Source organism: Zeugodacus cucurbitae, chromosome 6 (genome assembly GCF_028554725.1).
Source record: "Zeugodacus cucurbitae isolate PBARC_wt_2022May chromosome 6, idZeuCucr1.2, whole genome shotgun sequence".
NCBI lineage: Eukaryota > Metazoa > Arthropoda > Insecta > Diptera > Tephritidae > Zeugodacus > Zeugodacus cucurbitae.
In genome coordinates, this window is record NC_071671.1 from 16,131,521 (window position 1) to 16,157,653 (window position 26,133).

The window sequence follows — 26,133 nt, forward strand, 5'->3', positions numbered from 1 at the left end:
ATTTCATGACTTTCGGATACTAATATGCTTAATCCATACTGTAGACTGTTTTTCTTTATTTAATAAAATAATTTTATATAATGGGTATTTTTTCAAGTTATAAGTTTAACTAATCTCATATATTGTATAAAAGTGGCTTTGCCTTTTAAAATATGTGGCAGCGCTATGTATTGTTTAGCATTTACCTGCGATAAGCAATGAAGAAAAATTGACACTAATCTGTTTTGCTTGTCAACAAAAAATCTTCACAGGACAAATTCATCCGTAATGGCTAGCGAAAAGGAAAAAATTGAGAAGTCTAAGATAAATAACCAAGTTAAGCATGTACCAAAGGACGCCCAAGTAATAATGTCCATACTGAAGGAATTAAATGTCCAAGACTATGAGCCTCGTGTTATTAACCAATTATTGGAATTCACATACCGTAAGTGTCTGCATCCAAAATAAAATAAATATGCAATATTGTAAATCAAATATGTTCTATGATTATACCCAGGTTATGTGACTTGCATACTAGATGATGCGAAAGTTTTTGCAAATCATGCGCGTAAGAAAACCATTGACTTGGACGATGTCAAACTAGCCACTGAAGTAGTCTTAGATAAAGCATTTACCTGCCCACCACCACGTCATGTACGTAATTAAATTGATTTTATTGTGTGCTAAAGTATATTTATTTAACTTCAAATTATATTTAGATTCTTGCAAAACTTGCCGAGGTACGAAATGCAATGCCTTTACCGCCAATTAAGCCACACTGTGGTCTGAGACTGCCTCCAGATCGTTATTGCTTATCTGCCTGTAATTACAAACTTCGCGCTGCGAGTCAGCCAAAGAAAATGACAAAATCTGCATTAGAATCGCGGTCAACTATAAAGACACAAATGAAAAATTCCGGCGGTGCTGGAGGTAACAAACGTCAAACTGTGCTTGCACCAAAGACACAGGTCGTAACCATACCTAAGCCAGTGATAAAATTCACAACAACAACTAAAACGGTGTCATCAAGTGGCCCCACAGGAATCGGGAGCGGTTTAATTGTCAATAGTGGCGCGGAAAGCGGTGATATTAAAATGGAAGTCGATATGGACACAAGTGCATCAGCTGCGGTTGGCAGTATTGGTGGGAATAATACAAGTGGAGATGGAAGCAGTGGTGGTGTCAAGCGTGAACGTGAAGATGATGATTTCGAAGTTGTACAGTAAAAGTAAACTAAATGCCTTTTGCATAACATTTTATTTCCATAAAAAAAAAACATTATTCAATTAAAGTTTATTAGATTTTGCTTATATAAAATAAATATTTGAATTTTTATTTTAGTGCTAATATAATCGCACATCCTAAATCCATAATCTGTAAGTATTCTGAGCCACCATCTTGTAGTCTAAACGAGCACTCCTGCAAATACAAGAATTATTTAAACACACACAAATATTACATTATCGATTGTTAAATCTTACACCTAGTTTGTCACAAATTAGCGCCTTTTGCTTATTAGTTAACGAAGGACATCTTAGCACGTATTCATTGAATTGCTCTAACATTTGACCAATACTGTAAGCTTCATAGCCTATTTGTCGCACAAACTCTTCCAATTTCGAATAATTTCCAGCTCGGCATACTTCCAAAAACTCAATCAAATAATTTTCAGGTATAATACCAGACATTTCTAGAAGATCCTTTGTACTAATGGTATTTGATGCACCTTTAAGACGATAGCATGATTGCAGCGTAGTTATTGCACGCCTCATATCACCACCAGATATCTCCACAATCGACTTATAAGCATTCTCATCGATATTAACACCTTCTAATTCACAAATATGGCGTAAACGAACTATAATTTGTTCATCACCCAATGCCTTAAAACGGAATTTGGTACAACGTGAAGTGATTGGTTCAATAATACGGGAGACATAATTGCACACCAAACAAAAACGTGTACTACGACTCTCCTTCTCCATAGTGCGTCGTAATGCTGCTTGTGCCGCGTGAGTCATTGAGTCAGCCTCATCAAGAATGATAATTTTAAATGGTGGGCATGGTCGTCCATCTGGTCGTGTGCCGCTGGCGGTCAGTTGAGCAAAATTCTTAATTTTTGTACGTACAACTGCAATACCACGCTCATCGGAGGCGTTAAGTTCCAATATGCGCTCACGATAAATATCTCCGAAAATTTGTCGTGCAGCTGCTAGAATTGTACTAGTTTTACCAGTTCCGGGTGGTCCGTAAAGAAGCATATTTGGCAAATCGGCACCTTCCACACATTTTCGCAAGACTGCAACAACTTCTGACTGTTCGACGACATCGTCTACGCTCTTCGGGCGACTGTACGTAAACGATTTTTGTAATAAAAACTATATAAACAGTTTAAAAAATTACTTACTATTTTTCTACCCATGGCGCTGGAGGTTTTCGGCGTTCAGCGCTAGGTGCACCGGCACCGCTAGTACTGGCTTGCGTTTTATCAGAAGTTGTGGTCCTGCCTGTTTTAAGAAATGCTTGCATTTTATTTAATAAATATATTTATCTTAGGTATTGTTTTTATAAAAGATGTTGTTAAATGAATTATAAATTGTTGAATGAAGGATTACAACCCGCGCGCCAATAATAATATTTTTATTACACTGACTTCAAAACTGTCTCCAAAGACAGCTGCGTGCGGGTTGCGTATCAGTTGTAAATACCATTCTATATGTAGTAGAAACGTAGTATTTTGTGAGTGAAGTGATACAAATTAATAATGGATAATAATAACGAAATATTATTTTATTTAATTTCATATATTTTTTATAGCGTCTTATATTTTAACTACGGCAAAAATAATCATACAATAATTTCTGTGACATCTGATTGGATAATTTCTAAATTCAATGCAATGGAATGTGTAGCATTTCCGAACTGCCAACGAATTCGTACTTATAAGCTTCGTACTTAATCCAATTATATTACACTTCCGGTAAAATATGTAACTATCGGAGACGTAACAAAGACTTACTTAAGGTCTTTTTATATAAAAATGGTGAGTGCTATATACATATATACAGTTGAACATCCTTTACTCGAACTGTTGAATTCCATAACTCAGAAGTCTAGTTTGGGAAGTTCAACTGAATATCTACAATGTTCACAAATAAATGAATATACACATGTGTTATGTATTAAATAAAAACTAATATTATAACAATACTAAAACACTCGGTTCTCGAGGTGAACATCTACAATCCACCGGAAGACAGGGTCACAGAGAAACCATTCGATTGCACATGTTAACACCTACCGCTGATCCAGACTCCCATATTAGACGAAAAAGTGAAAATTATCAAACCATTTTTTAATATTGAATATAAAACTTTTATTTGTAACAGTAAACCACGTACTGTATGTTCAATAGGTTTTACAATTAATAATATGCATGAGTGCACTCATAGCAAATCAATAAGAATATGTAGTGTGGCATATTCAATGTCGAAATAAAGTTTGCAAAGTTAGTCCCAACTCTACCACTGTAGTTTTGTCAATGGCACTAGTTATAGAATTGATTTCAAATAAACGTTAAACATGCTTCATTTTGTTTTGTTAGCATATCGTATTTTAGAGGATATAACAAGTAGTTTCTGTCAAAATATATTATTACAGAGTGAATAAGCAAGCACACTAACAGTACATAATAATTTTGGTAACGCGTACCACAGGTAAAGCATAGTAATAATATGTATATCAGCAACTGCTTTTTTGTCCAGCTTGTGCATTTAATTCAATATACACATGTTTATTTGTATTATAAGGCATATATGTATATATGTTTGTAGATAAGCATAGGAAAAGCCATTTTTATTTTCTCAACATCAAATATGCGCATATGCATTAAGGCAAATTATATGTATAAGTATATTCTTTTGCATAGCAAAATCATGCTATTCGGCATATTATTGTTTGTGTCTGCTTGCATGTATGCTTATGACCAAAATAAAAAATATGTATATATTTTCGTATATTACGCCTAACATTGCATAATCATTATTTAAACAAAGTAATTTTCACAAAATCAATATATGCAGCAACCAACAAACAAACGACTCAGTAAAATTTTATAAAGTGGCTTAATACGGTACAATAACCGGTTATTTTATTTTATTTTTTTATTTGTTGCCTTATTAGCAAATTAACGACACCCATATAAAAATGTTCATGAATTTAAATGTGTCTGTATCTCAATATATATATACATATATACACTTGTTTTTTACGCCTATTTAGAAGCATTTGCAAATAATTTGTTTAATTAGATGTTACATTATCGAAATTGTTTGTATGAAAAGGCATATACTATAAAAACACAACCTTAAAGCTATTACAAATTAAAGTTAAAAATTAAACTTGAATTCATTCCGATGATTGGTAACATAATAACTTACATATGTAAAAAGATAATTTTTGTTTGTATTAATAACAATGCATTGTTCGCGACAAACGTTTAATTGCAGATAATTGTGCAAAAGCATGCGAGATGTTTAGAAGAAACGTACAATTTGACTTATGCGAATATTCAATATTTGCTTTACAGTCTCAATTATTATAATTAAATATATGTAAAGTTACAGTTTGAGACAGCCAATAAAAGTATACTTTACGCTATAATTTTATACATGTGCATGTTTTTGTTGCTGTAGTTAACGTACTTCAAATACGTAAGCAAAATTGTCTCAATTTGTTGTGTATTTTTTTACAAAATATTTCATATAATGCATGACAACGATTCATATAGAAATATAAAGCTAATAGAAGAGAAGTTAGTTACTTAAATTTATTTATACTTAATATGCTAATGGATGTAATCGTTATCTCGTAATTATGAAAATATGCATTGTGTTTGTGTAAAAACAGTATGTGTTAATGATGACTCCAGCACTTTAACTTAAATTTTTTTTTGATTATTATTTCGTTGAGCAAACTAGTGTAGTTCATGTAAATACCAATATACTTTGTTACGCCGTGCGCAAGTTAATTTTGTGCTTGTCATACTTTAAATTTGTGAACGCATGCGTGGACGTGGCAAATCACCGAACACAGCTTCACCATGCACACTTTTGGCGAGTGCTTTAATACTCGCGGCGATGTCGACAGTATTGTCCAATTCCTATAAAAGAAAAAGTTTTTTTGGTGGCATATTAGAAACGCATTACAAATATATATATAATATATCAAATGGACTAACATCTTCGGGCAGCGCGTTCACGTATGAGCGACCTGTAGTCATGGGTGAATTTGCTATTTCAATTGGCAGACTTTTGGCAAAATTCATGACATCAACTGCGGTAGCTGCACCTGGTCGTTGTTGTCCGCCAACGATTGGGCGCGCGTGCGTAGGTAAGGGCATTGCACTATCCAAGTCAACAGCAACTATAATAAAAAGAAAATTAATAGGTTAGTTAGTATTAGCAATTTATTTATTGTTAAGTTATAGCATTTCTTAAAAAAGCAAACAATAAAAATATATTACCTTCTGCTTCGGCAGCATCATCCTCACTTTCGTCCACATCGCTCATATCCCTGCCGTGATAGTGGTGATGTTGATGCTGATGCGGATGTGCGTGATTGTTCAGAGATCGTTGTTGCTGTTGATATGGCAGTTTTTGTGACAAATTTGATACGAGCGCACTAAACTGTGAATTCACACCCGCACCGCTTGCCGCGCTACCATTATCAATGCCCTCCAATTCGAAGAGACAGTCATCGCCCACTTCAACTGTTGGCGTTGGGAACTGCTGTTGAAAGGAGTTGGCCGCAATACGCACAAATTGTTGTTGTGTCAATGATGATTGTTGCTGTTGTTGCGGCCGGAAGGTGGGACTGTTACCCACACTCATGGGTGTGGCTTCTGGTGTCGCTGGTGGTGTATCAAAGTTCGACAAACGACGATTTATGCTACCGCTGCCGATAATTGTTGTCGTTAGTGCTACGTTTGGCGTTGTTGGTGTGAGTACAGTTGTACCACCAACTCCCTGAGTAATTGTTGTATCCATGGCACTGGCTGTTGTAGTTGCCGTTGTTGTATTCAACGGCAGTGAAAGCATATGCAAACCGCTTGTAGGATTCGGTGTAGTTGGTGTTGTCGGTGTCGTAACCGATGTCATGACATCGCGACGGCTAGTAATCGTATTGCGACGACGTGACGCAAAATTACCACCACCACCAATAACTTCCAATGCTGGCGGCGCACGATCTAAGAAATCGGTTGCCTGTTGTTCTGGCACTCGCTGTATCAGGCGTCCAAGTAATGCATACTCCTGTTCGGATTTTTCGCGGAAACTCTTTAACAATGCAAACTGTTGTTCCGTATAGCGTTGTATACGTTCGTCCGTTTCGGCAATTTCACGTTTGAGACGTTGTTGCAAGTTCTGTTGTAGCTGACGCAAACGTTGCTGCTTCATATCGAGTTGCAGTGACAATGATGTTGTCGATAAAGAGCCAACTGAGAAATTATTTAACGGCCCTACATTCGTCTGTTCCAACTGCAACTGTGGATGGTCCATTATGAGTAGGCCGAAGGTATCGGAAAAGGATTTATCAGCACGTCTCAGTGCCAATTCCTCATTATTTGTCAGTAGCGAACAATTAATAAGAAATTGCGGTGGGTTAATTGTAAGTGGGGCGGGTATACCATTTGCTGTGTCGGATGGCGGTGGAGTAGGCAACCGTTTAGCACAAAGCGCTGTATTGCAATTAATGCATATGCTTAGCTGCCACGCATGCGTGAGTGATTGTTCTTGTCCAGTTGGCACCTCCAGTGTTATGCTGTAAACCAAATCTCGCTGATTTAACGTATGGATGTTGAGATCCGTTATGGGACCAATGGCCTAGTGGAATAGAGAGGTAGAGCACGTTTAAAAAAGTTTGCTAAAATAAAATTCCTTAATTTCAATTTATGTTTAAAGACTGAACATAGCATTTATTTAATTTTAAAAAAAATTTTAGGCATAAATTCAGCATAAAGTCCACTGGAATAACGAAAATCTATAATATATAGTATAGCTACATAATATCCAAGATAGATTATACGCTTACTTAATTTGGTTAAAATATATCACGTATTGACAGATATATACGGTATAAAGCTTTAACATAAACTTGGTATGGGACTAGATTATTATCCATTTTATCATATTTTCACTGTGGGTGATAGGGTACCAATATGAAAGTATACAGTAAGTTAGGTTTAAAAAGACTTGATTGTTTATGAGTTGTATACATAAAACCTAATAAGAGAGGGGACTACTTAAAAAAAAAAATCTATCCAAATATGTACCTCTCCTGCGTGCGCCTCTGTGTTAAATTCTTCAAGAATATAAACCACAAGTCGTATATAATCATTTATGGAATATAGAAAGAACAAGATTAAATATTAGATATGAGCTTGAACTTCAATAAACCTCTGAAAATATTAAATTAACACAACTTGCAAGCTGTGCTTTTATGCAGTGAATTTTCAATAGCATATGAAGGTCTTTTTGATACTTGTTTTATTTATCATTCAATTAAAAACAAAAATAAGAACATACACAAAATCTAAAATATCCACTGCTGAGGAGTAATAAAATTTATTTCAAATAAGGTAATTGTTAAATTTGGCCCGTACTCATTGTCAATTGGTTGAAGGCCTTTTGCTGATCAGACCTTAATACACATAGATCAAAATGTTTTTCCACTTTGTGGTTTTTGTATTTCGCAAATTAAGCTGCCCATATTGTTTTCACTACATTCACACATTTGCACATAACTAATAATAAAAGTGTACATATGTACATACATAGTTGGGCATTAATAGAAAGTATGATAAAAAAAATAACACGCGCCAACTGGCTGATCAACAAACATAGCATTTGATCATTCTAACCACACATAATATATATACATATGTATGTAGCTATGCGCCTATTAAATTAACGTAGATCGGTCTAAGTTGAACTTTTTAGTAATGCGGCTAGTCAAAAGTTCGAATAATGGTACATATTTAGCTAACAAATTGCAGCAGTAGTGTGGGCTGTCACTTGCATTTAAAATTATTTGCAACTATATAAATAATAAAATTATTTTGATATGAAAAAATGCTTAAGTAGTTGTAGTAGTTTACAAATATAAGAACAAGTTCAATGTTGTAATAACTTTTTGTTTTTGTACATAACATATTTGCCATACGATTTTTTTAGTTTATTTTTTTTTTTTTCAATATGACAGCGTTTCTTTCTCTATATAAATACATATGTTTGTAGATATGAACCCATATCCAAGTGCTGGTAAGCAATTTGAATTTTTGCAGAAAACATTTTAATTTGTTTTGATTGCATTTTACAAATAATTAATTAGGCATTCGTTTCCATTTTGAGTGGTACACGCGCGAGCACGAGCATTCAAGCTACACAGAGTGACAATTGTTTACTTTTTAAAAAAGGCAAAGAGCCAAAAACAAGTTTTTTTCTGTTTTTGGTCAATGCATTAGCATGAACAGCACTTGTTTCAAAATTTATATACTTATAAATTATAAAGTGAGCTAGCGGAACTTTGGTCACAAGGTAGTTCTACTTATATGTTAGAAAAACTGTTGACGGACTCTTAAGAAATGTAAGGATAAACTTTAATAAGAAAATATGGATTTTCATACTCAATAATATACATTTATATACATAAATGTAAATATCAATATATACATAAAAATTTTGTTATAATTAACTTTTTTCTCTGCATTCTTTTCATTTCGTAAATTGTTATCATAGACTATCGAATTTACCATTTACAAATGACATTTTCTCGACTATCTATCAATGTGCGAATTACGAAAATGCAATAGAATTTGTCGAAATGAAAATTTCGAATTTATCTTTATCGTATTAATCTGTAATCATCAACTTGGTTGAATAACTTTTTAACCACAATTTATATGATATTTTACTTTATTTAAAACCGCCACCCAGCTGTTTTAGTTTGTTAGTTGAACGACAACTTTGAAATAAGCAATTGCCAATCTGTTGAGATAAAACTTAATGGGTTCATGAACAGGTACGTTGTTTAAAGAAGCAAATCATTTAAAAAATCAAGAAAAATAAAATCACTGAATGCATTCGTTTAAAAATTTTAAATTAATTTGATTCAAATGAGATATTATTGGTTTATTGTTAATTGAGTTTACAAAATATTCGTAAAATTACAGTGATTTTGATCCAAACATCTATTCATACAAACAATTGTCATTTTCCGTGTAATTCGGTAGCATTTGACGACAAATTACTCTAAGTTATACAAAATAACCATTGAACCATATAAAAAAGTGTTTGAAACTAGTGAGATCCTCCAAACTACAAACAAAAGTTTTATCAAAGCGCCAAATTATTGTATAAAAAATTTTACAGCTCTCTCAAACATATAAAAACTAACGAAAATATAGTTCGTTGGTGTTACCTCCCTGTTATTGCGAATAATTATTTGCTGTTCTATTTAAATTCAAAGAAAAAATGGTATAAAATCATTTTTTGTTTTTATTTGTAGCATAGAACCAGAATGGCTTGCTGATCATGCAGCAAGACAGTGCTTTACTTTGTTTGTGAATTTGGTTTGTTTTCAATTTTGTACAAAAACAAAATAAATTGTAGTGAACCCATCATTGTGCTGGTAGCGGGTGTTTAAAACTATAAAGTATTATACTCTGTACGTATGTCTACACATATATATTTATGTGAACACATGCGTCTATATCTTGAAATTTATCGCATACTTGGCGTTTTAGACATGGTTTGTGTCTTTATAAAGGCGCGCGTCACAATCATTTTTGTTTTTATTGACAAATTTATTTGATTTTTGCTTGCATATTTAGATATTTATTTTGCTTAATGTAAAAGCATATGAAGACAAATGAAATATTTCGCACTGCGGTAATTTCTTTGCTTAATTTGCTATACAGCTACGATGAAATGAATTAAAAAACACGCCGTTTTGGATATTTATAACCCTGATGAAGACGGTAAAATACATATATGATTTTTTATAATGGCTAATAAATAATACTTTCTTTTTCAAGAATACATACAAATTTGTATTTGCGTTTGACAAAAAAATGGTTTTATGCTAAAATGTTGTAGATGACGGATCAATTTATGTTGGTATATTTTTTAATGCAAAAGCCTTTGGAATTGACGTAAATATATATTTTCTAATAATATTTCAGAACCATTGTGGATTTTTTACCTGACGTCATTTTATTCGAACAATAATCTATGTTCAAAATTGTTTCCATTCTAAACAACAATAAATAAATTTCGACTTTGGTTTGGTCAGATAGTTTGTAAGTTATGTAAATACTTATGTACGTAAATATTATATCAGGAACAGCAAATAATTGGAGCACCATATACTATATAATTCATCATAATTTGTTAAGCAAAAAAGGCATATTTTTAATAACTTAAAAACACCATTTCATAGCATACAGTTATATTACGTAAGATTAAGCTCTTCAATAACCATGAGTTGTGTTCAAAATAAAGAGGTTGTATGCAATAAAAAGAACAAGATGAGCTTTTTTTTTATAATTTTATATATTACGTATATACGTAAGTTCCGTTCCCACGACATTGAATACTACGTAAGCGGAAATATTAATACAAAGCAGGACTGCTAAATCGACTGTTTTCTTCAGAACTGTTTATGCAATCAGGAATATTTAGATCGAAAAACACAACAACATATATATATACATACATACAGGTATTAGCAGTATTAATGCTACGTTAGAATTGGTAATTCTTTTACAGAACCGTTACATATTGCAACTTCGTTCAAATACTTGTTTCATAACTTTAACAAAAGGATTTCAAAAATTTAAAAAATATACATATTTACATGTGATTTTATATTTGTAATGTTAATTAAATTTCTAACGCTGCTATCCAACACTATTTCTACATGCAACAGTTAACTGCCACAACAAAAGAAAAAGTCATTGAACGCTAATGTCAAAACATGCATGCAGAAGCAAGCATGAATAACCAAAATGCAGCCAGTTTAGCTTTAGTGGAGTGTGTATGCAACTATTTGTAACTATATTTGTATTCTAGCAACTGTGGAGAATAGCTGTGTTGACTCAGCAATAGTTTTTAATACCGGAAAATTATTTAGTTATATATTTCATGAATTGATTATGCATCCACTGTATCCTTTGGATCTGGTCCCTAGCGACCGCCGTGTATTATGAAAATTATTAAACAATATTCCATATTGTCACAAATTTCATTCCCAGAAGTGTGTAATAAACGCAAAACTACGAAGGTGTTGCTGTAAATATTTTTTAAGTCTTTGTTCGGATGAAAATTCACCAATTGTGGGAACGGCTTTACCAGAATGCAATTTATTGCCTGTATTCACATATTGCCTCATACTTCACAACATTCATGGCAACATTAATATTCCTTAAATATCTGCAATTTGTGGTTCTGCATGCCCGAAGTTAACGCTTCCCTACTTGTATTATTTGCCATTTGTGCATTGCATCGTTGTGTCGGATGACTAAAGGCAATTTTATATATTACATGCACGTAAGTACATACACATGTACGCAGTGTATGCGTGTGCAAAATATTGTTAAAGAGCTGCTTTGTTGTGCAAATTTGTTATCGAAATGCATACAAGTGCAAGCAATTAAACAAAAAAATATGCACATAAAAATAATTATACATTTAGTATGTATACAATCGCGAGGAAAATTATAGTAGTGCGAACACTAGTTGTATTAAGTGTATAATTAAACAGTTTCTTAATAATTGGTCTGAGCAAAAATTAGTATTAAAACTGAAATCTCATTGGTTATTTATCTTTTAAGCGACATTAAGATCTTATTTTATAGCTTTACATTTTTATACTAGCAATAAATGTTATATTTTATTGATTTTAGATTTTTGGAATTTATTTTACATAATTTATATATTTCACTCGATTTTGGTTTTGAAACACGTTTTTAAGGTGACAAAAGGTACGATCGAAATGTAAAATATTCAATATCTTTTTATGAAAATGCTTGTACAGTGAATTTTAAATACCAAATTTTAAACTTCTTAACTTAATATTACCCTCTTATTTTATATTTATTTTCCCTTCTTTTTACGACTATACTTTATATGTATTATTTCTTCACGCAACTGTATGTGTTGTTATTTCAAGATATAAACATGTTACAATAATAATGAAATTACAACACAAAGCAAATTGCATTAAATTTTGCAAAACAAGAAATATAATTTAACGCACACACACACACGCACTAACAAACATACACATATACATACGTATACGATACAAATATTCAAAGTTATGTGGGCGCATATGTAAAAAATGTGAAATAACTTTTAATCGTTACATATCTTGAAACTTATGAAACAATTGATATATATGGACAGACACCTTTTTGTCGCAAATTAAATAACAAATAACTATGTTAGTTATAATTATTAAATATGGCAAAAAAATGTCTGGAAGGTTAGAAGTATGAAGTGGTTTGACGACGACAGGTTATTAGCGCAAATTAAAGTCGGCCGCAGACTTGAGTAAACACGTGACTGTTACAGTATACAAAAAGTAATATAAAATTTGTTTTTAAGATGGAGATAATAATTAAACACATGTGAAATAAAATAAGAAATTGTATGTACATATATACACTGTTTTAATATTAGAGTAAGGAAATAAATTGTTTAAGATTTTTCAAACAGCAGCTTAATTTAGTCAGTTAGCTAAATGTCCACACTTTTGCTATGTGAGAAAATATGCAAATTAAGAATAGATTTTTAGGAAGTTGTTGGCTAAAAATATTGAATTTTTTCACAAAATTTTATAACAATTTTTTCTAAAGCTATACTAAGGAACTTTTTGATATTTTAGAGACTGTATTTTAAAAACACGTTAATAGAAAAATACTGCTGCGAAAAATTTGAACTTAATTTGAAATGAAATAGTCATTTCAAACAGATCGTTGCTTTAATGTAGAATTGGACTCATCTCCTCGAGAATAAAGATATACTATTTTCACAAAATGTTGTATAGAATATTGTTAAGATCAAACTATGTTGAAAATGAGATAAAAACCGTTAATATTGAGAGTACAATGATTTTACAAGAATTCATGAGTCAAAAACTTTATATTTAACAAAGATATTAGGTAAAATAAGTTTAGAAAAATCAATTGGACAAGTTCCACTGGTGCCTATTTTTTAACGATGGTAAATTTCATTTCAGTCTAAAAATTAAAAACAATTCGATTATTGTTTAGCTTAAAGCAATTTTTTACACAGCGTTGTTGTGTCTTAGTCGACCCAGGCGTTCTTATTATCTTAAGCCACAGTTGCGATTATATAATGAACATATGAATATATGTTCATATATTTCTGTATATACATATTTGCAATCAAATATATAAATTGAATAATTGCTTTTAGCTTAAAGTGGCGAATACAAATACAAATACCTATGTACTTTGGAATAGTATTATCAACAATCAGTAACACATGTAATTGCATTAACTCAAACATGCACAAATACACTATTGAATATGTACATAATACATTTACAATAAATGAGAAATATACATAAGAGTATATACACATGTGCGTATGATTTTGTTATCACCATGAGAATTTGTTGTCAACAAATGTGTGCCAGATGACGCGCAACCGTCAATTATTGTAAGTCTGTCTATCTCCATGTGTGTGTGTGTTGCAACTAAAATCCACTTCATAACTAATCTATAGACCAACAGACGATTGTGAGTCGTTGTTGTTTGTTTTTGAGGTGAAAAAAAAACAAATTGCGATAAACATATGGAAATAAATAACAAAGTATTAGTATTTGCATATACTATATATCTATGTGCATATACATATACCTAAACGAGAACGTGACATTTGTAACGCCTGCATACAGATCAGAAAGATCAATAGGAGGCTTGGTTATTTATAAAAACAAATTGCGCGCTTTAACAATATAAGACCAGCTTTTTGTTTGCAAGCCAGTGGCAAATTAATGCCCAACTCACATGAAGCTTCAAATCAAAAATCAAACATTTATTCTTGTAAGATGAGATTTTGAGAAATCTTTATAGCGTTCATAATATATTTATTTTTATTTTTGTTTTAAATTTATTTACTATCTTTGAAATGTAATTTTTTGACACGGACAATGTGAAATCCAAGGACAGTTTTTGTTGTTGCTTTACATGTATTGTTTTATTTTTGCGAAAATCCTTTTGCCGTTCGCTTACAAACAAACGGATAACAATCTGTCTTATGGTAGTTCTCGTTCCTTCCTAATCTAAGTCATTTCGATAAACCTACTATAAAGTTTTATAAGAATTTTAAAAGATTCCACTATTTTGGTGCAGACCATTTGTTTTTTCAAGCTATCGACCTTATACTGATTATCATATTTATTTACTACACATAGCTTTCGAGATATCACCACATAACGTTTTTAACTAAAAATGAGGTAAACCATAAAGTCTTTGAATATCTGGAGTACACGTCAACTGATTGAAAATAGTAATATATCTCAAAAGAATTGAACTAGAATGTGCTATCTTTGATTTATAATCCTATTATAAACGAATTTACTCATTGCCAATATAAAAACAAAGATTACATTTTAGTGCTTATATTAAAAAAGAAAAGAAAATCATAAATCCGAAAACGAACTTACATTTTTTATAACCATTTACTTAAACGAAACAATGTATAATACGAAAATATGAACAGCTGTGTTCAAAATAATAATAGTGCGAAGAATACAATATTTGAATTTCTTATAAAAAGTTAATTCATTTTTTTCTGTATTGAAATTGAGTACGAACATAACAGAAACATTAATTTTACATATTATTATATATGGCTTTTATTAATATAAAACCACAAAATTTTTACAATAACGATAATAAAACTAAAATAACTCGAAAATTCGTTGTTCAGAAAAATTTAGTATTTCACATCTGGTTTTAAAAAGTATCTGAAACATAGGTAAATATAAAAATTACGTACAGATACCGTATTTGGTCGAAAATCCCCTATTATATAAAACATAGAGTTGACTAGGCCTTCATAACGGGTTTTAGGTATTTCTTTCCAAGAATGCTTCACTTTTACCCAAAGTTCGCGATTATTGCTTTTCTGACTATCACTCCATAGATTATCTATGGAATTGAGGACATACCATTGTGTAGGCCAAGGCATGTCCTTAATCCCTTTGATATGAAACCACTCCTTGGCTAGCCGACTTGTATGTTTCGGGTCATTATCCTGCTGGAAGACCCATTTCAGAGGCATTTCGTTTTCTGTATAAGGTAACATTGTGCTATTCAAAATATCAAAGTAGATATGTTGATCAATGACAGTGTGGATACGATTTATGGGCACAGCAACATAAAAATAAAAGACAAGCCCAAACTAATATCCCCTCCATTTACCGTTATCGTAGTGTGTCTAGGGTGGGATTCAGTCTTCAGTGGACTGTGCCTCCAAAAAGAACGACTTTACTTTCATCTGTCAATAATATTTAATATTTCGTCTCTTTTCGAATTTCAATGATTAGACTCTAACAAACGCACAATTATTATTTTGAACACAACTGTATATATAAGGCAGGATGAAAATACCTTTGAAATACGCGTGTACAAACCTCAGCTGTCGGACAATTGGTTCGCGAGATATAGTATTTGGAGTGACGCAGGTTGTCGTATTTTGAAAAATACTGGATAAAAATAAATTCCGTGTGCTAATGAAACACTATTTAAATATTTAAATGAAATCACAAAAAAATGAAAACAATTCACTGACGATAGAAATACTAATTTTATTTATTCTTGCTGAAGTCGATGAGTGGAGGATGTAAAACAACGATCTGTCTGAACGAATTTTTATTTTTTTTTTTATTGTTTTATTATTATTTCGTAACAATCATTTTTTTGCTCAATCATTTCATATATAGAATATAATGTCATTTCTGTGGAAAAATTATTGTAATATTATAATTTCGATATAATTTTATAATTTGTTCATATTATTTTTTAAGACTTAAAAAACTATGGTGCACTATTGCACGGCAGTGTACACTTATTTATCGATATGCGTTGGTTAAAAAAAAAATTAATTTCGAGTTCAATATATTCATAATTTATTATGCAATTTATTTATTTCTATATATTATATATATATATATATGCATGCACATATTTTTCTCATACCATTGCAATTGTTGCTGTTTGTCTCAATCATATTAACACTACACATTAGATTTATGAATCTTTTTTGTATGAACATATGAGTGCCAATGAAGCACATACATATGTACAACAAGGTATGTTTGCATGCAGACCCTCCCTGCTCACAAACCTTCATGTGCTAGTTTCTTTTTAATGATTTCTTTGCATTTTAATAAGCGAATGAGACGCGATAAAAAGTCGTACTCGTAGATACATGTGTGCGATGTCTTGCTTTTGTGCGCTTCTGCTTTGTTAAATAAGTTTAGAAATATACGTACATACAGACAGTGGCACGTTTATTTATTTTTTACTTTTTTAGAGTAGTCTGCCGTCTATCTACTATTTTCATTTAATTTTAAATGCTTTTGGTAACGTTTTTTTGTTTTTTGTTTTTGCTTTGGCATTTTTTATTATTGTTTTTATTGTTGTTTTTTACTATTTCTCTGGTTAGAAACTTTTGTAAACAAATGATAGCACAAAACGAACTACGAAAATAATCTTTATAAAATTTCAGACCAAATAATTTACTCAAGCACACATAAATATCATGCTCATATATTTTTTGTATGTACATATGTATGCACGGACATCTATATATTAGCGCAAATTGTATGTGTTTAAGAAGAAAAACAATCCAAAAAATCCAAAAAATAAAAATAATATAAAAAAGAAAAAAAAAAATACGAAAATTAGAAAAAATAAAAAAGAAAATTAAATTTAAACAAAATAAAGAAAGAAGAAAAGAGAAAATAAAAGTTTATCAAGCAATGCTAAGAAATTAATTTCTTTAAAGTACATATTTTTTCATTTATAGTAAAAAACCAAAGTTTTAAAATTTTTAGCTAAACTAAAAGCAAACAACACCGAAATTTATGAGGTTTAGTTATTCGTTCAATTTATTTGGAAGGTTAGATATTGCCAGAAATTTGAAGAAGTAATCTGTAAAATTCTAAAGCTTGTAAAAGTTTAATTTGTTCATTGATCTAAAACATTCCAACACGGCTAAATCAAACTAGCTGTTAATGTTCTACAATAGACACTAGATCTTAGTGTTACGAGGGCTGCTATATATATTTCTGGCCTAGGCACAACTAAGTGTTGCCAGGTGCAATCTGACATTTCCATTGGAAAGTTTGACATTTTTTAGCATAACATCACTGGATTGAACATTGTGAATTGTTTTATTTACAGGGAATTAAAAAATTTATCTCGGCCAAAAAATGGAATTAACTCGTGAACATTTTCGTGCGATCATTTTTCACAACTTTCGACGTGGATTATCGCGACAAGAGTGCATCGATGAACTAAAATCTTTGTAGGGCTATGAAGCACCATCCTATAGCTATGAGAAACACTGGTACAACGACTTCAATCGTGGCTGACGCTCGCTCAAAGACGAATTCCGTGAAGGTCGTGCAAAAACAGCCGCTGTGCCAGAAAACATCGATGGCGTACGCGAACTGATAATGCAAGACCGTCATGTAACATACCTTCAGATAGAGGCATGCCTATGCATTTCTCCCACCAGCATACATTCGATATTGCATGAACACTGGCCGTAAAAAAGGTTTGTTCTCGTTGGATCCCGCACAATTTAACAATCGCTCAAAAAAAGGCTAAAAAAATTGCTTCGAAAATTGGTGTGAGCGCATGCAAAAGTGTATAAATCTTGATAAATATATTTTGAATAACAAAATAAAATATTTTGAAAAAAAAAAATAAAACCATTTTCGTTGATAAATATTCCTATTTTCATTATTGGGCCAGAAATATATATGTATATCAGCCCTCGTACGTCGACATCTCTGAAGAAGAGAAAATAAAATATGATAGTAAGTTTTACTGTTAGATAGTGAGATATATTGTTTCAATAATTGTTACATTTTCTAAAGGTAAATAGTATATTTCGAATAAATAAGAAAAACGTACGAACATTATTATATGGATAAATGTTAATTTATAATATTTTTGTTAAATTTTTTTTCAAATTTTATTTAAAAAAATCAAATAATTGTTATATTAACGAGAAACAAAGTAACTACATAAATGTATGTATGTTTGGAGTACGTTATAATTTTTGATTAATTGTTAACGCAGCGATCAGCTGTTTTGAATTGTTTTGATTCGTAAATTGTATGTTACGACGAAACTGTCAATAAAGTAATTAAATTTTGCATTTAAATAAAATTTGATGTAAAGAGGAATTTTAAAGAAAAAAAGATACGAACACGTTAAACCTCTGAAAAAAATAAACTGAAACGGAAGCATTTTGTGATGTAAAAGAGCATTGTATGTAATTTCTTTATAAAAATTTCCAAAATTGTATCGACACAGATTTGCTTTTATAGCGTTATTCATGGGAATTTTAATTTTTTTCTCCTTAAAAATTACCGAAACTAAAAAACTTGGAGGATCGCTATTAAAAGCATAAAAAGATAAGAATTTGTCTGCTTATTTTAAATTATAAATGAATTCGGTACACAAAATTGCAAACTACTTTTATACGATTTTTTTTCTCGATTATCTGTTATACTCATTATAAATTGCGTATCTTGTTTATTTAATCAAGAAATATTTCATTTGTTTGCCTAAATAGTTTAATCTTATTTACACAAATGTTCAACACATTTTTATTATAATTTCTTTGATAAAAAATATAAAAAAAACTAGTGCACGTGTAGCGCTTACACGCTCCATCTGACAACGTAGAGAAGCCAACGCCACAGAAATAGGGTAGGGTGAAAAAAAAAATTAAAAATACAAAAAACTAAATACTAATCGCCGAACAGTTAAGCTTTATTGTTTGTGCTTGTCTGCTTGTTTATATGCACACATACATGCATATGTATATTCGTGCTTTTATAAACATATGTATGTATGTGCTCATACATAATCATTTTTGAAGTTGTTTGCATATAGATTATTTATTGCTAACAGACGACTTTTATTTTATAGTCGATAGCAGACACGAATTTGATAATAGTTTTTAAGTATTTTTAAAACGCTTTCAATTTGCAAGCCACTACGCTTCATTAATTAGTACTAATAATTTCTTTGTTAGGGCTACTTATATTAAATGAATTTGATTATGACGAATATGCAAACAGGGCAAGTACATAAATGTATTGACGCAAACCGAAAGAGGAATATACATAAATAAAATTACACTTGCAATAAAGGATGCGCAAATTAACGAGACACAACAATTTATTAATAACTGCTATTATTTATAGATATGAATGAACGTATTTAATTAAGAGTTAGGACTTTAGTTACCAAAAATGTGAACAAATACACTTTCGAAGCTGATTTATGTGAATGAGTTTTTCTTTTCTTGAGAAAGTATGGTGTATACACTACATTTGGATAATTTATGTATGTACATATGTATATGTGGGTGCAAGTGGCTGGACAGTTACTGTAACAAACTGAGGAATTGTCACTATATGCATCAAAAATCGATTTCTTCAAAAGTAAAGTTTAAAAATTAACTTTTAACTTTAAAATTAAAAATTAAAAACAAAAAAACCTTCAATGCTTTCAGAAAAACATATTTGAAGTTAAAATAAAAAATGTCAATATTTATAAATCCTCCAAATATACATACTATAACAATAAGATTTGAAAAATTGCAAAAAAATTAAAAAAAATATATATTATTTACTTCACAAAAGGCGTCTACTTATTATTGTTGTATGTCTGTAGACTAAAAACTATTTGAGTACTGAACAAACAAGCAAACTCAAGGTACTCTCGTCGCTTATCAGTACCATGGCGTTTGTGTTGACTGCATCTTCAACGACTGCGCAACCAATTGATTTTCTGCCAGTCTACCGCGCTTTGGGGTAATCGCCTCGCAGCAAGTAATTATTATTGATTAAAATAATGCATGTTATGTATTTGCAAGTAATGGAGCATAAGCGGCGCCAGCTAAATATAACAATATTGTGCCAAATGATACGCACAAATGTTTATGTAAGCACACTAATGACAACAGAGCGTGAAAACATGACATTATAATTGTGCAATCTCTTAAGAAAATTAGATTTAGTGACCAAAAATTTATTTTCTATTAATATAAATTTTGATAACGAGTATAAAAGTAGATTTTATGACAAAAAATAGTAACTTTCTATAAACATATAACATGATAGCAAGCGACCTCGGGCATGCCAACTTTCGATTGCCCTTTATTTTAAAACTGGATGCTGGGAACTATTATATTTTCTTTGTTTTTTTGAGCAAATGTGAGTAAGAATGAAATATTAAATCTGATTCGAAATCCAAAATTCAATTTAATGAAATTGGTTATGACATTTTTCAAGTTATATCTGTAATATAATAAAAAAATAAATATATTTTCATTCAACATATTCATGTGTATACGAGTACCATACAAAACTATAGGCTTCGTTTAAGTAAAATAAAATAACCCAAAATTATATAAGAAAATTTCGGTAACGACAAATATTAGCAACAACATTTGGCGCGTGCATATGTTTTTTTTTCGTTTTTATTGTATGTCTTTTTTCGTTTGTATAGACGTGTGGCATTCCTAAAACATTTTTGTAGTCCGATGACAACAATGATTTGCTAATGTCGTAGGAAATTTTACGATTTTACGGAAATATTTTTTAGTTAAGTTAAAACTGTAGATAAAATATATAAATAATTGTATATGTATCTACATTATTTGTGGTATAAACCATAGTAGAAAAATAAGATCAAGATCATGATAGTTCAAAAGCTATATAACACCATCTATTGGTTAATTGTTTTATAATATTTTCACCTTGATTTACTTAAGCGTATTACTTATCGATTTTTATAAAGTTCTTTGAGGTTAGAAATTAAACTACAAAACATAATTATTGAATCAAGAATTCCATTCAAATAAAAAAATATCGATGTATAATTATAATAAGTATAATTATATTTCAAATTCTTCAAATTATTATTTTTTTTATTAAAACAAAATATTTTCAGTACTTTGAATAATTAAATTTACTTTTGTTAATTCGTGTATATATTCTGTTCTTCTTTCAGGGTGCGTCATAATGTTGTTCGACAAATGAAGTGTCCAACAAGTTTAAAACCTCATTTTCATCTCTGATATAAACGTGAATTCACGTCATTCTCAACAAATTTAACCTTACTTTTTCATATCATCTGCCATAATGTTATTTCTTTTATCAACAATTTGTTTTCCTCTACAACAACAGGGGGAAAATGTACAATATAGGTGTGCGCACTTTCATAAATATGTATTTATAGTTTAAACAAATATAGCGAACTTTAAGCTGTAGTATAATGCGCAAGTTTATTTATAATCCAACAGCCAGCCGACAACAATAAGTTTTAATATGGTCGGAAGCAAAAGTGCAGTCGGTGCAACGTGCTGTATAAAATACATATAACAAAAAAAAAAATGTTCAGATTTGCTTGCATAGCGCGTAATGTACTTGTTTTGTATGTAGAAAAATGTATTTATTTGTTTTAAAAGGGTGGTCGTCAATGAAAGTTTATTTTTAAAAATGAGGAAACAATTTACACCTTTACTTACTAAAATACTGTTTTGAGAGAAATTTAATTGTCAATAACTTTGTTAAAAAAATATATAATATATAAATAATTAGATTAATAAACGAATTATGAGATGTTCTGGAATTGTGCGATATTTTAGAGAGATTTTTGCTTGTTGAGAATTCTTTATACAAACTAACAAACTATAGTTTGGTTTCTTTAAAATCCTGAAATCTCGATAGCAATTAAAGTGAATATTCAAAATAGAAAAAATCTCAGTATACAATCTAGAAGCAATGATGAAAATATTTACATCTGTACCAGCTTTTATATCTACATATGTACTTACTAAATATATGTAAATATGAATACAATTGGATAATGTAAATACATAAGTATAAAGTTAGTATATGGAAATGAAAATGTTATTTTTTGCAATTATTTATCACAATACAATAGCACATATGTATATACAAATATAATCTGCTAGTATTTAACTCTGTAGACTACACTACATTCTAGTTTGTTAAATAAAATGTACTTGTTTACAAAAATTTTCAAATGCTTGATAATAAAGCGTAGGAATCTCGAGTGTTTGCATTTTCTTTTTTTATAATATATGTACATACATATATTCTTTCATACTAATATTTTAATATTACTTTACCTCTATTTTCAAATAACTAAAAGAAAAGTATAAAGATTGCGAACAAATACATACATACACACATATGTACACATGCTTGTATAACCAGAGGGCAACGACATCAACCATAAATGTGATTGCTTTATTTTTCAACATTAATAGATTGAGAAAAACGTTTTTCATATGCTATTTTTACTATCAGTGAATAATTTTATAAACAATTTGTTTATCGAAATTTTACGATAAGATATACATAAATGTCTATAGAATTATATGAATATAAACGAAAATGGAGGGTAGATTGTAGAAGCATATTGCATATATGTACATACATACATATTTATGCACAGACATCGTATTGCTGCGTATTTATTGTTAAATACTTATATATATATATATATTTTAATCATATGTAGTGATAAAAATTCCACCAAAAGAGCTTAACCTAAACATATTTTTTCCTTCTAATTATCTAATGACCTTACAAATTAATTTGTACAAAATTTGATTACACCGGTTGAAAACAAACATTAGATTAAAGTCAATTGATTACAAAAAACCGCTGATAATATACTCTTTTCTACTTGGAATAGAATGACACAAATGCTGTATTTATGTGTTCATTAAAAAAAGCTATTATAAACAAATTTAAATTTAAGCTTATTCCATTTTAAGTAAAAAGGAATTATTTTTATTTAAAATTATTTACGTATATTTTTCGTTGGTTTGCACATTCGATATCTATAATCATTCATTATATATTATTATCTACATAAGTACTATTGTACTTAATTCTGTTGTCGATTTTATTACATTTCTTCTTTTCCTGTTTACTATTATTCCAATTCTTGCATAAATTACATTGCATGTGTAGATGTTGTTTGTAAATGTGGGTAGGGCCAGTAAATCGGGTTCCGCACACACTCCATTTCGTTTACACCGGCGCTCTTCTACATAGCGCACATCCCGATATTTCCAACGGTAGGCACCTTACATTTTCCCCTATTGTTGTTGTTCTACACACAAAACGCTTGGCTATCTAATACTGAATCGACTGTGTAGGGATGGCGTCATCATACCAAAAATGTAACAATATGTATACGAATGGTTGGAAATGCGCACCAACGTAACAACGTCGCCACAATAGCACACTCCAAACTACCACCCCATCACGCCACCACACTTTTCACTTCCACAAATTTCAAATAAAAATAGCAACACCATAGCCAGTAAGCAATAAGTTGGACTGACATGAGACCAGTGAGCGACGGCTTAAAACATTTTGACGGTTCGACTCGTCAGCGGGACAGACAGATCAGCTAGCCTTTTAGGTGGCCGGTCTCTGGCGCGACGTAACTTTATTTGCTTCGCTACACTGTGCTTTGTTGGTATACATATGCACATAATATTTATCTACTATATACATACATACATACATATACTATATATTTTATATTGTTGTTATTCGTTCTTGTTTTGCTTTGCATTTTTATTTTCGAAAATCTTCTGAAGTCTTGTTTTGGCCCGACCAACAAGCCAAAAGGGGTAAACAAGTTGTTGCAGCTGTTTTTGTAGGTACGAGTATTACGGCACATTTGACTTATTTTTTTCCTTGCCTATATATTTTATTTTGCTAGTAGATAAGAATATGTACTCGCATCTATTCGTAAATATGTATGTAAAGTCAAAGTCAGGTAAATTGAGCCTAGTGTTTGGTCATTTTTTGCACAGTTTGAAAATAGAGAGGGCGTCGAGAGATATAAAAATTATAGTGTGTATGTATGCACTTTTTCGGATTTGTATTCATACATTTTATTAAAACAATTAGGTTAACGTGTAAAAACAATCCTTAAAAGTATTCGCTATCATAGGAATGATGCGACCTTCAAGTTTTAAGGAGATTCCAAATGATTCATTTGTATTGTGGGAAACGAATGAGTAGGAATATACTAGCAGGAGTGTTTCATATCAACTATTATAATATAAAGTGTACGTGCCAAAATAACTTTTCTCTTCTCACTTACAATTATCTATGTGTATACAATCAAGTGTTTCCGACCTGCACAACACGATGTACATATGTAAATAAGTATTTATTTTTAATGTTAGTTTTTAAGCAATTTATAATCACAATTTAAGATTGTTATAAGTGATAGGTTGTAAATGGCGAGAGTGTTCAAGAGGGTTTATCGAAGAAATATAATTTTTCATAAACATTGATTGTCATCAATATGGAATGCCTTCTTTTGGTGACATAAGTAATAGTATGTTCAAACATATGTATGGATATACTTGTTTGACCAGATCTAAACACAATGCTCTAAATACTGATTGGGTTATTTCCAATATAATATTTATTGTACAAATATGGTTTATAATATAAACATAAAAAGAAAATAGAATAAAACATAAAACATAAAATAACAGTAATTTTTTAAAATACAAAAATTCAATATGTATTTCTAATTTCAAAAGTACGCACCTGTTTGAAGAATTCCATGTACTGTGAATAGAAGATGAACGTTCGTGGATAACGCTGCAAGAACGCATGCATTAATGTTGTACACAGGTTGTTTGAATTGTTGTTGGTATTGCCGGCATTATTACAGCTGCCAATAGGTTGTTGCGCTAGTGGCATGCTACTATCATCTTCTGCGGTGTTTCGTGCATTTTGTGAATTAGTTGCCTCATTATTGATGCTAGCACTAATGAATCCAACATTGCTATTTGCCGCCTGACTATTACTAGTGGCAATGAAATTTAGGCATTTACAAGAAATCTGCATTTTCACGGCAGTGCTTATGCGCTTCCTTAACGAAGTAAGTTTATAACGTTTGTCTAACACAGGAGTTTAGACGTATTTATAATTTTTAAACACAACACAGGCAGTGCAATTTATATGTTCTTAAACTTTTACAATATTATTATAGAATTATTTATTTATTTTCGTTACAAATCGCAACAAGTTTGTAGCTCGTCAAATATATGCTAACTTTTGAATTAGATTGGTATTAACTTATAGTTTTAATTCCTTTTTATATGTACTATGTAATGCTGAATTGCGTTTCCTTTTGTAATTATCTTAGAGTTTTTATGCTTTTCATTCAATCCCTTAGGTATACTTTGTTACTTTGATTCTTTTCACCCCAAGGTTTTTCTTTGATTGGTACGTGATTTTTTAATCGTTATCCCTTCCACTCTTTTCTTGGCACTTAACCTTTATTTGCTTTAAAACACTTGTTTATATTAATAAGTATTTTTAAAATTATATTTTTTATACTCGAACTCTTAAACTTCTCATTTAGTCACAAATTAATATTAAATGAGCACTTTTTATGTAAAGATTAGAGATTTCACATATAAATATGAAACTTTGACGATCCGCACTACACCAACAACACGCACATATGAAGCAACGAGAAATGAAAATGAACTCGCTTGTCAGTGTTGTTAATACACTTTAATAGCAGTAGGCCAAAAATAAATTCCCTATTAGTAATAACAAAGGAAAATAATATGTTCCTATAAATCTTCTTTTAGGTTTAACTTAATTAAAAACTAATAAAATTTTACGTTAAACATAATAGAGAATACTTAAACTTATGAAGTGTGATGTTCATTTTATATATTTTTCCCAAGCAAAAAACGCAATACTGTTTTGAAAATGAATATTATT

The 26,133-nt window shown here is 30.6% G+C and overlaps 3 protein-coding genes and 1 long non-coding RNA gene across 4 annotated transcripts; 2 read left to right on the forward strand and 2 right to left on the reverse strand.

The window, feature by feature from the left end:
- Positions 1 to 169: 169 nt before the first annotated feature.
- Positions 170 to 1,300, forward strand: LOC105213239 (transcription initiation factor TFIID subunit 9). Its single transcript, XM_011185923.3, has 3 exons — positions 170 to 424; positions 497 to 633; positions 699 to 1,300. The coding sequence occupies exons 1-3, from the start codon at positions 268 to 270 to the stop codon at positions 1,203 to 1,205; spliced, it is 801 nt and encodes a 266-aa protein (XP_011184225.1). The 5' UTR covers positions 170 to 267; the 3' UTR covers positions 1,206 to 1,300.
- LOC105213238 (replication factor C subunit 4) lies at positions 1,218 to 2,636 on the reverse strand. The gene is made up of 3 exons (XM_011185922.3): positions 2,387 to 2,636; positions 1,461 to 2,328; positions 1,218 to 1,398 (listed from the first exon to the last, which is right to left on the reverse strand). The coding sequence occupies exons 1-3, from the start codon at positions 2,506 to 2,508 to the stop codon at positions 1,312 to 1,314; spliced, it is 1,077 nt and encodes a 358-aa protein (XP_011184224.2). The 5' UTR covers positions 2,509 to 2,636; the 3' UTR covers positions 1,218 to 1,311.
- A 694-nt stretch (positions 2,637 to 3,330) lies between these two features.
- LOC105213240 (uncharacterized) lies at positions 3,331 to 26,009 on the reverse strand. Its single transcript, XM_011185924.3, has 4 exons — positions 24,940 to 26,009; positions 5,504 to 6,860; positions 5,219 to 5,403; positions 3,331 to 5,140 (listed from the first exon to the last, which is right to left on the reverse strand). The coding sequence occupies exons 1-4, from the start codon at positions 25,240 to 25,242 to the stop codon at positions 5,027 to 5,029; spliced, it is 1,959 nt and encodes a 652-aa protein (XP_011184226.2). The 5' UTR covers positions 25,243 to 26,009; the 3' UTR covers positions 3,331 to 5,026.
- Positions 9,826 to 10,723, forward strand: LOC128922491 (uncharacterized). The gene is made up of 3 exons (XR_008471708.1): positions 9,826 to 10,015; positions 10,073 to 10,154; positions 10,220 to 10,723. It is a non-coding gene; the product is annotated as an uncharacterized LOC128922491 (long non-coding RNA).
- Positions 26,010 to 26,133: the final 124 nt, after the last annotated feature.

Bases quoted from the DNA above. Each gene is read 5' to 3' on its own strand.
- LOC105213239 (XM_011185923.3), top strand. From the start codon at position 268: ATGGCTAGCGAAAAGGAAAAAATTGAGAAGTCTAAGATAAATAACCAA. The intron at 425-496 runs GTAAGTGTCTGC...GATTATACCCAG, and splicing joins ATTATTGGAATTCACATACC to GTTATGTGACTTGCATACTA. The intron at 634-698 runs GTACGTAATTAA...AATTATATTTAG, and splicing joins CCTGCCCACCACCACGTCAT to ATTCTTGCAAAACTTGCCGA.
- LOC105213238 (XM_011185922.3), bottom strand. From the start codon at position 2,508: ATGCAAGCATTTCTTAAAACAGGCAGGACCACAACTTCTGATAAAACG. The intron at 2,329-2,386 runs GTAAGTAATTTT...GTTTACGTACAG, and splicing joins GCGCCATGGGTAGAAAAATA to TCGCCCGAAGAGCGTAGACG. The intron at 1,399-1,460 runs GTAAGATTTAAC...TTGTATTTGCAG, and splicing joins TAATTTGTGACAAACTAGGT to GAGTGCTCGTTTAGACTACA.
- LOC105213240 (XM_011185924.3), bottom strand. From the start codon at position 25,242: ATGCAGATTTCTTGTAAATGCCTAAATTTCATTGCCACTAGTAATAGT. The intron at 5,404-5,503 runs GTAATATATTTT...TTTTTATTATAG, and splicing joins TGATGCTGCCGAAGCAGAAG to TTGCTGTTGACTTGGATAGT. The intron at 5,141-5,218 runs GTTAGTCCATTT...TTTCTTTTATAG, and splicing joins TGAACGCGCTGCCCGAAGAT to GAATTGGACAATACTGTCGA.